The sequence below is a fragment of the Sander lucioperca genome, chromosome 22 (assembly GCF_008315115.2).
Source record: "Sander lucioperca isolate FBNREF2018 chromosome 22, SLUC_FBN_1.2, whole genome shotgun sequence".
In the NCBI taxonomy this organism is placed as follows: Eukaryota; Metazoa; Chordata; class Actinopteri; order Perciformes; family Percidae; genus Sander; species Sander lucioperca.
In genome coordinates this window covers 6,920,548-6,936,507 of record NC_050194.1, presented here as the reverse complement: position 1 = coordinate 6,936,507, position 15,960 = coordinate 6,920,548, and the positions used below count along the sequence as shown (strand labels likewise).

The following is a 15,960-nucleotide window of genomic DNA, read 5'->3' as shown; positions in this document are numbered from 1 at the left end:
AGGGGCTGAAAAGTTTGGCAGCGGAAGAAGATTTGAAGGATTTGAAGCATGCTCTCATTGACTTCAATGTTAAAAAAAAAAGTGTTAAAAAGCTTAATATTTAAAAAAGTATAAATAGTAGAAAAAAAGTTGAAGAAGTCCCATCATTAGCTGAAAGAGCTGAACATTTTAAAAGTTGAATGGTTTTAATAGCTGAACGTATGCAGAAGTTACGGAGAGCCAAAAAACGTACGGAATAAGAATAAAGAAAGAACAGGATAACAATAGTTTCCCACTAAATATATAACATAGGTATGGTTGTTTTTAGACATTTTAATGCAGAAATGTTACATATTGTACCTTTAAATGAAGCAGATCTTTTTAAGAAAACTCCTTTCGAGAGCAACTTAGTCTTTATTTCCCTTGTCATTAGTGCCAAAAAAACATAATTCTTTCATTAAAATCTTGCAAGGAAATTATTAGAAAATAAAGACCCAAAAATAAAGCATCTCCAAACTTTCTTGGTCACAACAGGAAAGCCCTTCAAAAGGTCAAAACTGTCATTCTTGAATTTCTGTTTGTGATCCTGTTTTATGGTGCTGCCTTAGAGGGAATATATATTCAGATGACAGCAGTATGCTAACCTCTATAATTCTAGCATGCAAGCACACTCAGAACAAGGTTTAATCATAGACCACCTTGTTTGTTTTGTCATTTACCAAACTGATACACCTAAATTCTTGATCCACAGAGAGAGAAGAGCATTCTTAAGGGAGGGCAGATCTGGTATGCAGGACGTCTGTGTTTTTCCTTTCCTCCTATCTTTTATACTCTCTCTGTAGTAACACTCTGGAGCACAGATTAACTACGTGGCCTCTTCTGTTTCGGTCTTCACTGTGTCAGAGAGCTCTGCGAGGCAGGGAGGAAGACCGATGTGCATGATGTGGTATGGTCAGGGTGGGGGGCTGCATTAGGGAGTTACCAGAGCCATGGGTCAGGCTTTTCAGCGTTGCCAAAATGTCTGGCAGCATCCATCCATCTGCATCTGCTTATCTGGGGTCGGGTCGCGGGGGAAGTAGCTCCAGCAGGGCACCCCAAACTTCCCTTTCCTGAGCCACATTAGCCAGGGTGGAGATATAATCTCTCCACCTAGTCCTGGGTCTTCCCCGAGGCCTTCTCCCAGCTAGACATGCCTGGAACACCTCCCTAGGGATGCGCACAGGGGGCTTCCTTACCAGATGCCCATACCACCTCAACTGGCTCCTTTTGATGCAAAGGACCAGTGGCTCTACTCTTTGTGTGAATTCTCCACAGATGACTGAGCTTTTCAACCTATCTCTAAAGGCCCGGAAACACAGAGCCGATAATCGATGGAGTGGAATGGACAGTCTGGCGAGGTCAGTGACTCAAGTCTGTTCGGTGTTTTCTGTGCCGTCGTCCGTCCGAGGGGCTGTTGTCCTTCATTTTGGCCGATTTGACATGTATAATCGGCGAGGCAGGCACTGCCGGCAGTCTGACTCAAATGACCCATCTGATTGGTAGAGTTCTAACCCGGAAACGGGGAGCGGAATGAGCGTGACTAGAGTCTCTCAAAATCTGACTAAAATCTTTTAAACTGATCTTTGTTGATCTGAAATGAAGACAGATTCAGCAACTGCACGGCCTATTTCTGGCTTAAAATGTTTTCAGAAACACGTTTCGGTGAACTATTTTAGTACAATATGAGATCGTATTCTGAACAAGCTGCCATGACAGTCTGTCTTTGAATTTCTGGAGAAACCAGACCCACGTGACACATTCGTCCAATCAGCTGCCGGTTTTCATTTTTTCAGATTAGCACTGCCTGCTGTTATAGAGACGTATTACGTCTCATCGCTTTGGTGTGTTCTCCAACTTGGCTTATTATATGTCCCAGGGGGAGCATGTACAATGCAAATAAAAGCGGACCTAACACAGAAACCTGCGGCACCCCACAGGAAAGGGCCGCAGTTTCTGAGGAATGGGGACCAAGAGACACAGAAAAACTTCTATCTGATAGATAGGAGCTGAACCAATCCAGGGCGCTTCCTGATACCAACCCAATGCTTCAGTCTTTCAAGCATGATGTTATGATCCACTGTATCGAAAGCGGCACTAAGATCCAGCAACACCAAAACAGAGCATTGACCCTTGTCAGAGGACATTAATAAGTCGTTGGACACTCTAAGAAGAGCGGTTTCCGTTGAGTGTTTCTGACGGAAACCAGATTGAAATTTGTCCAAAATGTTGTGTGCATTCAGGACAGCAGTGAGCTGTTTAGCAACAACTTTTTCTAAAATTTTGGAGATGAAAGGCAATTTCGAAATGGGCCTATAATTTGCCGGAAGTGATGTATCCAGGTTGGTTTTCTTTAGAAGTGGCTGAACACTTGCATGTTTAAAATATGAAGGGACGCAACCAGATTGCAGAGAGCTGTTGAGTATAGCGAGAACCCAACTACTCACAGACCCAATAACATTTTTAAATAATGAAGTTGGTATAATATCTCCTGGGCTCGAGGAAGATTTCATACTGCTAACCAGATCAGTGAGTTCTTGTAGCGAGATTGGAGCAAAATGGTTCATGATTGGTGGCCGGATTGAGTGAGCCGAAAGTGGAGTAGTCGAAGGGATAATGCCATTTCTGACATCATTAATTTTCTTTATAAAGAAGTTGAGAAAGTCACTGCAGTCCTTATTTGAAAAAAATGGCACTTCAGGGGGAGCAGGATTGACAATGTTGTTGATGGTTTCAAAAAGGATTTTAGGGTTTTGTTTACTGGAAGAAATAAGATTAGCAAAATAAGTTGTTCTCGCCTCCTTGACCATGATGTTGTATTCAGTTAAAAGGTCCTTGTAATATAGCTGGTGAACGTGAAGCTTGGAGGATTTCCACTGTCGTTCCACCCTCCGACATGTACGCCTGAAACAGCGTATGGAGTCACTAAGCCATGGGGATGAGTTGACGGTGGAAACACGACACATTTGACACGGAGCCACTTTATCCAACACTGATATGCAATTTGTGTTGAATGAATGGACCAGATCATTAATGTCAGCATGAGAGGACAGCACTGCGCTTTGGACAAAAGCTGCAGTAAACTTCTCAGCAGAGGAGTGATTTAACATGCGAGAACATCTTACATTTTTACCGGGCAATACGTCTGGATTGAAAGACAAATTAAACAAAACACAATCATGGTCAGTGATATGCAGTTCCTCAGAGCAAACAGAGTCAATATTAAGACCAAGAGTAAAAACAAGGTCTAAAGTGTGACCCCCAATGTGTGTGGGACCAGAAACATGCTGGATAAAATTAAAAGCCTCAGTTACATTAAGAAAGTCAGCAGCTAAAGTGCAAGACAAGTCGTCTACATGAATATTAAAATCTCCAACCATAATAACTTTATCCAACATAATAATGGATGATAAAAAATCACTAAATTCAGACAAAAAAGAACTGTTAGAACCAGGCGGTCGATAAATTAAAATACAATAAAATGGATTAGAACTACCAACTTTGGTAACCTGCAGTTCAAATGAGGAAAAAACTCTAGTGGGTACCGTGAGACTTTGAAAGCAGCCTTTATATACCACCGCAAGCACTCCACCACGACCAGAGGTCCTGGGAGTACTGATAAAACAACAGTCAGATGGACAAAGTTCAATTAGAGGGCCGTATTCCAAGTTTTTCTGCCAAGTCTCCATCAGGAACAAGAAATCAAGACACCTATTAATAAACAGATCATTCAGAATAAAAGATTTGTTTGTAATGGATCGAGCATTTATCAGCGCCATCTTGAGAGGCGCGGACCCACTGCTAGGTACAGCAGGGTCCCGGGCCAGGGGACACAGATACCTTGGAAGTGTTCTACCAGAGCGTTTCTTCAGGGTGGACGGCCTAATTGTTAAAAAGGTCTGTATGGGACGATAGAGTGGTGATTGTGTAATTGCCACTGACGGGCTATAGGGGGAGATGTCACTGCTGACAATGTCCTGAGAGAAAGAAGTGGTACTGAGAGAAGAAGAGTCTGTGAAGGGGGTGTGTGGTGTAAACAGTCATTCATGTGGGTCGGACTGTACAGCGTGCTGTATGTTATGCTAAAAATTAATCAAATTAAAATTGTCAATAAATCCAAAGTTATGGGCACAGCAGGTGTACTGGAGCCAGGTGTTAAGACTCAGAAGCCGGCTGAATAGCTCTGAACCGCGGGACACCGTTGGCAAGGGGCCACTGATAAAGACAGATTTTCCACAGAGCTCTAAAAGGCTAAAAATGTCGTTAAAATCCTTCATTGTCTTCACCAATTCCCGACGTGCCATATCATTATGGCCCACATGGATAATCACTTGAGTTATGGAGGGTGAGAGAGACTGCAGTAGACCGGGCAGTTTCTCCAGAAGGACCGTGACCGTTGCTCCCGGAAAACAGCGAGTTATGGCGTTAAAAAAAGCATATATTTCTGGAAATGCTGTCACCCACTATCAGAGTTGTCGGGGCAAAAAGGGGACGATGAATCTGAAGGCTGGGCTGCTCATGGCAGCAAGGAGTACGGACTACACTGCATGACGGGACAGGAGAATTTTGTGAGCCCGCAGAATCGGTACTGAGTGGAGGATTACCTGCCAGGTCCGGTCGAGGAAGCCCACCAGAGTGACGCAGCACAGCCTCTTTGAGGATCCTGCGCCGAGCAGAGGCGGTCGAGGTCAGGGAGGAGGGAGACCGCCAAGCTGACTTTCCGTTGGATTTTTTCGGAGCCTGGGCAGCGTCGATTTTTTCTGCTATCTCACCCACATCCTGCAGAAGCTCCCGGCGCATGGCAGCAGCCCCTTCCTGCGACGACATCCGGTGAGCCGGTCGTGCAGCAGTCCTCCCCCGTGGTGATTGCTGGGGAGCCGGCTGCGCATCGGGGCGAGCTCCGGAACCACCGGGCACCGAGCCATGAGGAATTGTGGCAGCCTCTGCCGGGAGGGTTGGAATGCAACAGGTCGCTACAGGCACTTCACCAACCCCGGTCATCGAACGTGAGCCGGGGCAGCCAGTCAGGTCGGCATCTAGCTCCGACAAGGCACCAAAGCGGTTGGAAAGGCTGAGGGCAGGAGGCGATGCAGCCCCATCCTCGGCTTTCCTCCGGCCGCGGACCACCTCAGTCCAGGACGGCCCGACGGTCGGCGTTGAGCAGGAGGATGGACGTGGACAGGTGGACCGGTCCCAGTGCATCGTATCCTGGAGTGCCGCCGATAGACTTGAGATCCGCAGCGACTGATCATGGGCTACATCAAAACAGGCGGCCAGCAGGGCGTCCTTATTCTTTAATTCCTCGGACATCCGACGAACATCTTCCCTGAGGTCAGCTATTTCCTTATTGGTATTCCTAAACAGTGATGTCACTTTGCGGGGCAGTGAGGACTCATCAGGAGGTATGGATGTAGCCATGCTTAACAACACTTAGCTCTGAAATCGAGCCACTACGCTAACTTAGCAGTTAGCATTCAGTAGCTCCCGTTGTCGCTCGTTCTCCTCTTTTGAACGACAAAGTTCCTCAACGTACTTGTACTTGTACAATGTAGCTTTAACAATTCAAACTGCAATTTAAACGTCCATATAACTTTGTTCTTTAGCAATTTGAACTGCAAAGCTAGCTCTAATAACAGATGTGTAACTGGACGTGCACCAGTACACTACTCTCCGTGCCTCTAGACACGAGGCACGAGACAACATTGGACAACACATACACTCAGACACGAATACAACACATGCGGTTGCAATTATGAAGTAAAATGTAATGAACAAGAGTTTTCATACTCAACATAACTTTCTTTTTTTAACTTTTAATTTTTTTATGATCAGTGTGATTTTGACTTTTTTATTTTTTTTATTTCCACACCAGGTATGTGTGTGAGTGTGTGTAGCTAATTAATTTGTAATATAGTTTTATACCACATTTCCTTTATTTTTTTAATGAAATACAGCAAGAAAGTGTCAGACACTCAGTGCGTGAAGTAAAAAAAAACTGGTTAGAGCCAGCTGACGGTTTAAAAAAGAAAAAAAATCTCCGACAGGCAGAGACGCAACGCGGGTCGCATTCTACCAAGCACCACGTCTGAACAAACCCCACGTTTACCAGAACTCTACTGGTTAATAAGTAAGTACTACAAACTGAAGTAAAAAACAAACCTGAAGCTGAAGAAACCCTAAACGTTAACGGAAAAGACCCGCGAACCTGAGTGACTGAGGGAGAGACAGAGAGAGCTGTCTGTCTCAGTGATCTGTGTGTGAGTGAGCAGAGCGGGACACAGCACAAATAAATATGTAGCATATGTGTGTAGGGGAGGGGCGCTGTGACTAGCCTATCACAGAACGCAGACACAGTCAGCTACCCAATGAGGATTTTTATTCAATCCGAGCACAGATATTGACTCGTATTACTCGTATAATACTCATACTCGGCAAAACTGCTTTATCCGTACCGGATACTCGTTTCAGCCGAGTATTCGGCTCAACTCTAGTAACATCGTAACATCTCAGCAAGTTTTCCGCACCTCAGACTTTGCTTTCTTTGCCAGTGCAACAAAAAGGTAATCGCCAGATGCCAGCCTCCGTTTCACCTCCTCAGAATCCATTTTCGCGCTAATCGAAATGCATCACCTGACCGCTCATTTATTGCGCAAGAAAAGATCTTCAGCTCTACTGGCTAGTAGTCCTTACGTAGCTACTGCGCATGTGCGACTCCCAACAAAGATGGAACAGAAGTGTGATGCCTCACTCTGTAGCTAAAACAGAGAGCTCAACACACAGGGTGAAAAGAGAAGCTGCAGCAATGTGCATTACAACAAAAATATGGCGTTTTTTGAAAATTAAACCATGTAATGTAATAATGTATGAACCTGAAAATGAGCATAATATGAGAACTTTAATATCATGAGTATACTCTCTACAACCTTTACATGTCCTGCCAAAATGAATGAATTACAGTCCCAAAAACTATGATAATATTTGGCATTCACAAAATCACATTGTCTCCAGCAAGTTAAGTCCTCTGTTTTTTTTTTCTTCTGTGGAATAAAAAAGCGTATCACATTCTTCCAGCAATAATCTCTCAACTACAGAAAGGCGGTTGTTTGCCACTGGATTGTGCATAAATACTCTCTTGCTTTCTCTATCAATGTTAAAATGCATCATTGTTCCCATTTCTTCTTTCACATATGCTGTAGAGATTACTTTCTGGTTCAAAAATCCATTGTAGAAATAAATTCTGTTAGGCTTTGTGATCCATAAGCTGAGTAAAATGCATTTATTTTGCCCTTCTTTTGTGTTTCTTCTACATCTACCTATGATTACTTGATAAAGAAAAATGTACAATATGTACAAATGTAAACTATCTATACAAATCTTGAAGTTTCCCATTAGTCATACCAGCACTTGTGGCCCAATTTTTCTACCAGAGTATACCAGGTAAAATCAGTGTCATATGCACTCATAACCTTTCTACAGTTTTTAGATTTAACCTTTTTTCACATCATTCCATATTTTCCGTAGACCTATCCAATGGGTTGTCCTTATTCTCATATTTTGAATTGGGGTATTATCTGTCAGAGCAGTCTCAATATCTTTCAATTGTTAAATTCATGCTCTTGTTGGGCAGCCCTGTGATAGTCCCTCAGGCATGGCAGTGCTAAACCACCCTTTTTTCTTGGCAGTTGGAGAGTGTTATAGCTCCTCTTTGTTTTTTGCCCTGCCACAGGTACCTTGATATAAGTCTATCTCACTCCACAAATTGCTTATCTGGAATATCAACAGGCAAAGGTTTAAACAGATACAAAAGTCTTGGTAATAAGTTCAGTTTAGAGATTTAGGAGATGGCTGATGGGTCTGTCCAAATCTTTCGGCAGAAACACCCTGAGATATTTCATTGATTCTGCCTGCCATTAAAGCTTATAATCAGCCTTTATGTAATCAGGAGGGTCTTATTTATAAACTAGCACCTGGGTCTTCTGTACATTTAATTTATACCTTGACAAAGATCCAAAAACTAGAAGTGATTTCATTAAATTGGAAGAGAGAAAGAGGGGTCACTCAATTAAATCAGTGGTTCGATGAACAATGCAAAGGGGACTTTAATAGTGAAACTAATTGTTAAATGCCCATTACTTTTAATTCTAGCAGATGACTTATCATATAAATTCTTGATAATACTTATAGCATCATCATGAAACCTACATTTTCCTAAAACCTTGTACCAGTATGAACAGTTCACCGAATCATAAGCCTTTTCAGCATCCGGCCCAAAAATAACATTAATTCAACTCTGTATTAATTTGGAATCTTTAGCAAATTATTTTTATTGAAAAGAAAGAAACAATTTCATTTTATCAATATAAATAAGTAAAGGGAAAGTCTATTGGCTTGACAACAAGCTCAGAACCCCCCAGGACAGTGAAAAATTCATGCTTGATTAATAATTGGTGATGTAGAAAAAAGCCAATAGGGGCAATTGCTTTTGCAAGATGGATGAATGATGACATTTAACATTTATTATTGAAAAACACACAGAGCAACAATAATTACAATTCAATATATTTAGTGTTGTAATTATAATTACTTTATTCCAATTGAATGATCCAATTCAATTCAAACACACACAGTTCACCTGCATGTATGGGAGGAAACCGGAGCACCCGGAGTAAACCCATGCAGACATAGGAGGCTGCATTCACATAGCCACCATGCCGCCCTAAGAGTGAAGGTAAATCAACTGCAAAACATCTGGGAACATATCGTATAGATTTGTGTTTATGAATCCTTCCCTCAACTAGTGGAGGCAGAAGGCCGCCCACCTAGACTCGTGTTCTGTTCAAGGTTTCGGTCTGTTAAAAACAAGTTGTTCCTTGTGTCGGCCGGACTAAGTGCAATGGCTCTTGGGAGAATTGTTGTGTCTCTGTAAATTATATTATTATTATAAATTATTGTGTGTGGTCTAGACCAGTGGTTCCCAAACTTTTTCACGTCAAGGACCCCTTAGGGTGCTGACACACCAAAAAGACGGGCCGACCGTCGGCAGAAAAGGCAGTCTGACTGATCAGTCGGGTCCCCAAGGTTAAAAAAATGCCTCAGAACACACTGAGGCGACGCCGACTTGAGCATACGCTCTGCGCGTGCGCAAAACGTAATATGTCTCCATAGCAGCAGGCAGCGCTGCTCTGTATTGTTTCCATTAACAGTCTGATTATTTCCCAGAAAATGAAAACCGGCAGCTGATTGGACGAATGCGTCACGTGGTTCTTTTTTCTCCGGAAATTCACAGCCAGACTGTCATGGCGGCTTGTTCAGAATACTGTCTCATATTGTACTAAAATAGTTCACCGAAACGTGTTTCTGAAAACATTTTAAGCGAGAAATAGGCCGTGCAGTTGATGAATCTGTCTTCATTTCAGATCAACAAAGGTCAGTTTAAAAGATTTTCGTCAGATTTTGATGAGTCGCAGTGACACTCGTCGCAAGCTACATGCTCAAATGGCTAACTAACAGCTAGTCTATATCCTTGACGTTCCACTTCCGAGATTGCTCCGGTGCTGCCAGTGGCGTAGCATAAAATTCTGGGCCCTGTAGAAAGGCATTTTCTATGGGCCCCTCCCCGCATCCACATCTGTCGGTACACGATCCGTTCTGCCTGCACGATCCGTTCGACACATGCGCAAAATGTTCGCGCATGCGCGGTTGTACGAGGATTTACGACACTGCACGATCTGTTCCACACTTCCGGTCGACAGCCAAGCTAACGTTAGTTTAGCTAACAGCTAATTCGGCTAACTGCTAGCTGAGACAGCATGTAATAACTTTAAAAGACCCTCAAAATAAAACTTGAAAATAAATGTTGACATATATAACAAACACCTAACATATATAACAGCTGTTACGTCAGTTCTACTTTACTTGTGCTCATTTAAAATACAATCACTCAATACTTGTCTTTATTGTTATTACTGTGAAGTCTTAATTTAGCTGTAGCCTGCTTTTCCCATTACGTTTGAGTTAACGTTATTTTAGACTGAATCTAGCTGTCAGCTAGCGGTTAGCCGAATTAGCTGTTAGCTAAACTAACGTTAGCTTCCCGGTGGAGGCTAGCCATAGGCTAGCGTGGAACAGATCGTGCAGGTCGTATGGATACGTAAAACAGTATTATCTTGCGCATGTGCAGAACGGATCGTGCAGGCAGAACGGATCGTGTACCGACAACATCTATTCATTCTAGCATCTTTTTGGGCCCTCCTCACACGTCGCAGCGACACATCGCAGCGAGTCACAGCGACACACGTCGCAGTGAGTCGCAGCGAGTCGCAGCGACGCACGTCTAGGGCTGAACGATTAATTGCATTTTCGATAATATCACGATATGTTAAAACGCGATTTCCTAATCGCAAAGGCTGCGATTTGGTCACATGACTCGCGAGAGCAATCAGTCTGCACTCCGTATAGAAAGCATCAACTAGCATGCTAACGCTACACTGTACCTTGAGCTGATTTCTGTCATTCAAACAACTCTGAGTTGTAGTTTAAAACTTTTACAGCCATTTTAATAAAATGAAGGGTTTTATTCGCAGCGACGCACATCGCAGTGAGTCGCAGATTCAGGTGTTTTGCGGTTAATTTACCTTCAACTTAAAGTATTGTGAACCATAAAGCTGTACAGGCAGGTGTAGTCTATGTTTCCCCAGTTGCTGTCAATCTGTAGCTTCACATATCGGAAGATTCCTTTGTCTGGATTCTGGTAAGAGACAAGAGAGAGAAATGAACAAAAAGAGTCAGAGAGAGAAATGATGAAATCCACCTCTATAATACAGTTTGTTTAACAACCACAGTTTGCAGCCATTTACATGGGAAGGAAGAGCTTTCATTATCAGAAGAATCTCTACTTATTATGTTTATGAGAGCTCTACTGTCATATCATACTCACAGGCAGTTTAAAGGTCTGAAATGCTGCGCCGTCTTCATCATAAACCAGTGTTCCCAAATAGGTTCCTTCCTCGTCAGTAGTCCTCATTCCCTGGAGAAGAAAAAGAGATGAACTTAGCCTTTTGTTGTCAGTTTTATTCACACAGTGCACAAGTATGCCGGACATATCCAGTGGTGGAATGTAACTAATTACATTTATTAAGTACTGTACTTAAGTACAAATGTTGAGGTACTTGTACTTTACTTGAGTCTTTTCTTTTCATCCCACTTTCTACTTCTACTCAACTACATTTCAGAGAGAAATATTGTACTTTTGACTCCATTACATTCATCTGCACATCATCACAGCTTTAGTTACTAGTTACTTTACAAATTAAGATTTTTGCACACAAAACTCATGTAGTTTATCAAATCCGATATTTTTATATGAATGAAACTACCCATCAATTTAACGGCCTACAAGTAAATCTGAAATATTAGACGATTAAAACACAGAACTGTTTGGATCATTTCCGGTTTCTAAAATGTGAGGATTTTTCTGCATTGAGTACTTTTACTTTTAATTCTTGAAGTACATTTTCCTGATGATACTTACATAATTTAACTTAAGTAACATTTTCAATGCAGGATTTTTTACTTGTAACAGAGGATGTTTACAGTGTGGTATTAGTACTTTCACTTTAGTAAAGGCTCTGAATACTTCTCCCACCACTCAACATATCGGGGATAATAATAGAAAATGTGTGACTTACATAGATTGAAAATTCCCTCGGTGCACTGGAGATGGATTCATATGGGGACTGTTTCTTCATTATGTGGCCGAGTGTCACACTAGTGATGGAAACTGGGTGTGACAGGGCGATGACTAAATGCCCTCGGTCACCTGAAAAGGGCCAGCATTTTCCAGGAATTAATGATAAATGTCCCTGAGGGGAGAAAATGTAACATTTTAGTCTCCACAGTTTATCAACTACAACTGTTTCTGCATGTTATTTCATATTAAATAACGGAAGTTTTAAAAGTGTGATTACAATACAGTGTTGCATTTTCCAGGAATTAATGATAAATGTCCCTGAGGGGAGAAAATGTAACATTTTAGTCTCCACAGTTTATCAACTACAACTGTTTCTGCATGTTATTTCATATTAAATAACGGAAGTTTTAAAAGTGTGATTACAATACAGTGTTGCATTTTCCAGGAATTAATGATAAATGTCCCTGAGGGGAGAAAATGTAACATTTTAGTCTCCACAGTTTATCAACTACAACTGTTTCTGCATGTTATTTCATATTAAATAACGGAAGTTTTAAAAGTGTGATTACAATACAGTGTTAAACTATCTTTACATGTTCCTACCTGGATAACTCTTTGCTGCGCTTTGGATGAATACAACCATTTGTGTATTTCATCCCATATTGTTCCGAGTCCTGGAGGCCAATATGTGTCCGAAGATAAATCTTTTGAAATTCTGGCACCTGCATTCACACAAATCAAAGACACACATACAAAGTTAGGAATCAAGCTCTAAACAAGTTCCACCGTAAAGCGCGTGTATAAATCCTGATGAGACAGATGAACATGACTCGCCTTGCGATTCTAATGCAAAGTTCGATGCCGGAGGAACAGACATGATCACATGTTGCCTCAGAATCTCTACGTCCTGCTGGACCTCTTTTAGTTGCATATGTATGTCCTTTAGTTGCATATCTGTGAGTCCTGAGGGACACAAAGCACAAAGGTTAGAAATAAAATTTAAGGATCTGGTCAAATTTAAGACTGCACAAATAATTTAAACCAAAAGATAAACTGCTGCCTGGACACATACAACTGTTCACAGATAGAGAGAGGGGTTATAATTTAAGAGGGGAATTCAATTTGAAACAGCAGTATGCTTGGACCAATCGCAAAAGTATGTGTTTTTCAACTTGCAGTGTGGTTTTGTGGATGGTCTTGACGACATGATCAAACAGTATAAATATAATGTAACTGTAAAAGAATTGCAAAAATGTATACAAAAGATATATTTTTGAAAAATACAGAAGTGACCAAGGAGAATGTCAATCTCACTGATGTAAATGCTTGTTTTTTGTTCTTTTTTTCTTAATAAGTAGGACGTGAACTGGAGTAGTATGTTTGTATTGTTTAAAAATTGTCTGTTTAGTTTATCTTATTGGCTTGTGCCCTTGCCTGTGATAAAGACTGGGGGTATCGATTTTTCTAGTGTGTTGTATTTTTTTTTAACATCAAAATATATTAAAGTTCTGATAAATAAAATGTAAATACAAACTTAAGATATGAAACTTAAAGGGTTAAACACAAGTGTTGCCAACACAGACGTTGTGTAGAGCGCCCTCTGGTGGACAAACTATGCAGCGCCAACAGTCATAACATGGTTGAAGGGTGTTTTGTCTGTTTTTTTATTTTATTTTTTAAATATTCATTTATCGGCCATTATAAATGCCCGCCGATATATCGGTCGGGCTCTAATAAATCTAACTGATTGTGTTAAATGGGCTTATGTATTGTCTCGTAGGCCCCGGAATTGAATCAAATCAAAATCGTATAGTGGCAGACTTTGTGATATCAGTAAATATTGTATTGTTGTCTTAAGAATCAATATATTATATACCATGATTGTTTTATTTACACCACTACTATTGACAAGATTTGGACGAAACTCACCAACGACCAGAAGGAGCAGGACGCAGAGACAGCTGATGATGATCTGTACTGCAGGGGTCCGAGTGTGATTGGCCTGAGTGGGGACTCTGGTCTCAATATTCAGATTTTGTGTCTCACTGGTGTTACTGGTGTTTTCATCGTGGCCTACTGACTCGTGGTGATGACTACGGTGACCTTTCCTCCTCTGAAAGACCCTAAAAGATACAACAGAAGTTAGTAAAGACTGACGTGAGATATGTCGTCGCTGTCGGGCAGAAACCTTGTATCTCCATATTTCGTCATGTTAATTTCTTTTCATATATCAATGATACAGTATTGGTCACCCTTTACCTCTATCTGTGGGTTTTACGAATATTTAAACAGCGATGAGGCAATTTCATCAGATTTTGTCGGAGGTAAACAGCTCAATATAATAGTTTTGAAATTAGCCTTTCTGGCATTTCCTAAAAAAAGCAACAGTTTTTTTTTTTTTTTTGAGAGCGATGATGTGTTGAAGGTGCCCTGCCACACGTATTTCATTACTTTGTGGTAATGTCTGAAGTTCTACCATGGACTCTGTAACATTTTTTGTGGAAAAAATGCCTTGGTTACCTTGTTTCAAGCCATTCTAGTGTGGTGTAATGCTTGTTATATGTTGTTTGTTAAGTTTTTATCTGTTTTGATAGTATTGTCTGTATTGTCTGTATTGTCTATATTGTCCTTTTATCTCCCTTGCCCATGGACCACAGATGTAAATGAGCTGTATAGCTAACTCTGGTACAGGGCTTGAACTGTGTATGGTCCCTTAAAAATAAACAAATAAAATAAAAAAAATAAAAAATAAAGTATAGAAAGCCTGCAGGAAGACTCAGCTCGAATTGTGCCAGTTCTTATTAATATTCAACGAGCTAAGCTGCTTGACTCTGATTGGCTAACAGCTAGTCAACGAGAGCCTGGCTATCAGCATCCTTTACCCAGCACAACTGGGCGAGCTCATTAATAGTAATGAGCTCAGGCAACACCATGTCAGACTGACCAACTTTTGTAATTGGCCTGATTTCTCCACTTATTTCTTTTCAGTGGCTAGAGCTGACAGAGGAGGTAGCAGTTCATTTTCACATTCACGACATAACACAAACACATATGGACCTAACATATTTCAAAAAATACAAGTAAAAACGGTTTTGTGTGGCAGGGCACCTTTAAGATTTATAAAGTGCTGACCCTTACAGCATATGCACATACAGGACATAACATGGGCACACAAACACAGTCCTCTACTTACCTGTAACAGGCCTCCCTGTAGGAAATGATTGGAGTCCCCTCCTCTGTGTAATAGCCTGCATCCTCCAAACGAAGACTTCTTCTCAACATGACTGGAAAATGGTAGAAAGACGGATGGGCAAATAATCATTAACACACTGTTTATTACATATGGTTTATAGTGGGCAGACAGGCAAACCAATTGTGCATTTTATGACTAAAGCATGAAACTTTCAGCCTATATTCTACATTCCCCAAGGTTTTATTTCAGATGTGGAGGCAATTTGTATCTGACCACTAGGAAATACAATTGCTGGTAACTTACCTCTTATTTTTATGATGCAAGAAGTGAATTAGTCAAAATCCTTGATGACGCGAGTTAAAATGTTTAGGTAAATGGGTTCCTATATCAAACGATCCTACTGACACATACACACCTAACATGTTAATGTTGCAAACAGTATGACAAATGTAACTCTGAAGATGAGTCTAGAAGGGTCATTAGGATTCTAAATGTGTCATAATGAATTCATAATGATTCTATGAGGTCATGGAACATGCCTGCATTCTATATGTTAATTAGGCTTAAATCACATGACATAACATCACATAAATGAATATATTTTTTGATTTTTTTTGACACATTATCAATAAAGTTTTAATCACTGGTATTACATGCCCCATAGTTCCAAGTAATTTCATAAAAATGAACTGATTTGTAACTGTTAAAACTTTTTACAGGAAAGCAGACAATTAAACAAATATGGAGAGTAAAGTTTTTCAATAAAACTAAAAATGACAAAGTATTTGTTGTTTATTTGCTGTTTGGTTAAAAATGTGTCACTGTAACCAAAATTGTAATCCCCTGGAATCCACTTTATTTTTGGAAAGATGCTCAGTAATAAAGGCAGACACAGTGAGCTTGTTTTGCCTCCTGAAGTAGACTACACATAGTTTGACACTAGATGGAGACAGAGACTGTGCAGGGTGTGTGTCTGTGTAGTTGTATGTGCTGCATACATCTACCTATAATTTATTTTCTTCAAGTTAACGTTAAATGCTACTTATAGGTATCATATTGTTGT

The 15,960-nt window shown here is 40.8% G+C and overlaps 2 protein-coding genes and 1 long non-coding RNA gene across 3 annotated transcripts in view; 1 reads left to right on the top strand and 2 right to left on the bottom strand.

Moving 5' to 3' along the window:
• Window positions 1-15,960, top strand: part of mrtfab (myocardin related transcription factor Ab) — an 88,652-nt gene that overhangs the window by 19,070 nt on the left and 53,622 nt on the right. The gene's annotated exons all lie outside the window — the stretch shown is intronic.
• Window positions 10,604-12,474, bottom strand: LOC116048723 (SUN domain-containing protein 3-like). Its single transcript, XM_031297917.2, has 4 exons — window positions 12,308-12,474; window positions 11,703-11,876; window positions 10,952-11,041; window positions 10,604-10,762 (listed from the first exon to the last, which is right to left on the bottom strand). The coding sequence occupies exons 2-4, from the start codon at window positions 11,760-11,762 to the stop codon at window positions 10,652-10,654; spliced, it is 261 nt and encodes an 86-aa protein (XP_031153777.2). The 5' UTR covers window positions 11,763-11,876; window positions 12,308-12,474; the 3' UTR covers window positions 10,604-10,651.
• Window positions 13,536-15,302, bottom strand: LOC118494234. Its single transcript, XR_004896330.1, has 3 exons — window positions 15,201-15,302; window positions 14,898-14,988; window positions 13,536-13,827 (listed from the first exon to the last, which is right to left on the bottom strand). It is a non-coding gene; the product is annotated as an uncharacterized LOC118494234 (long non-coding RNA).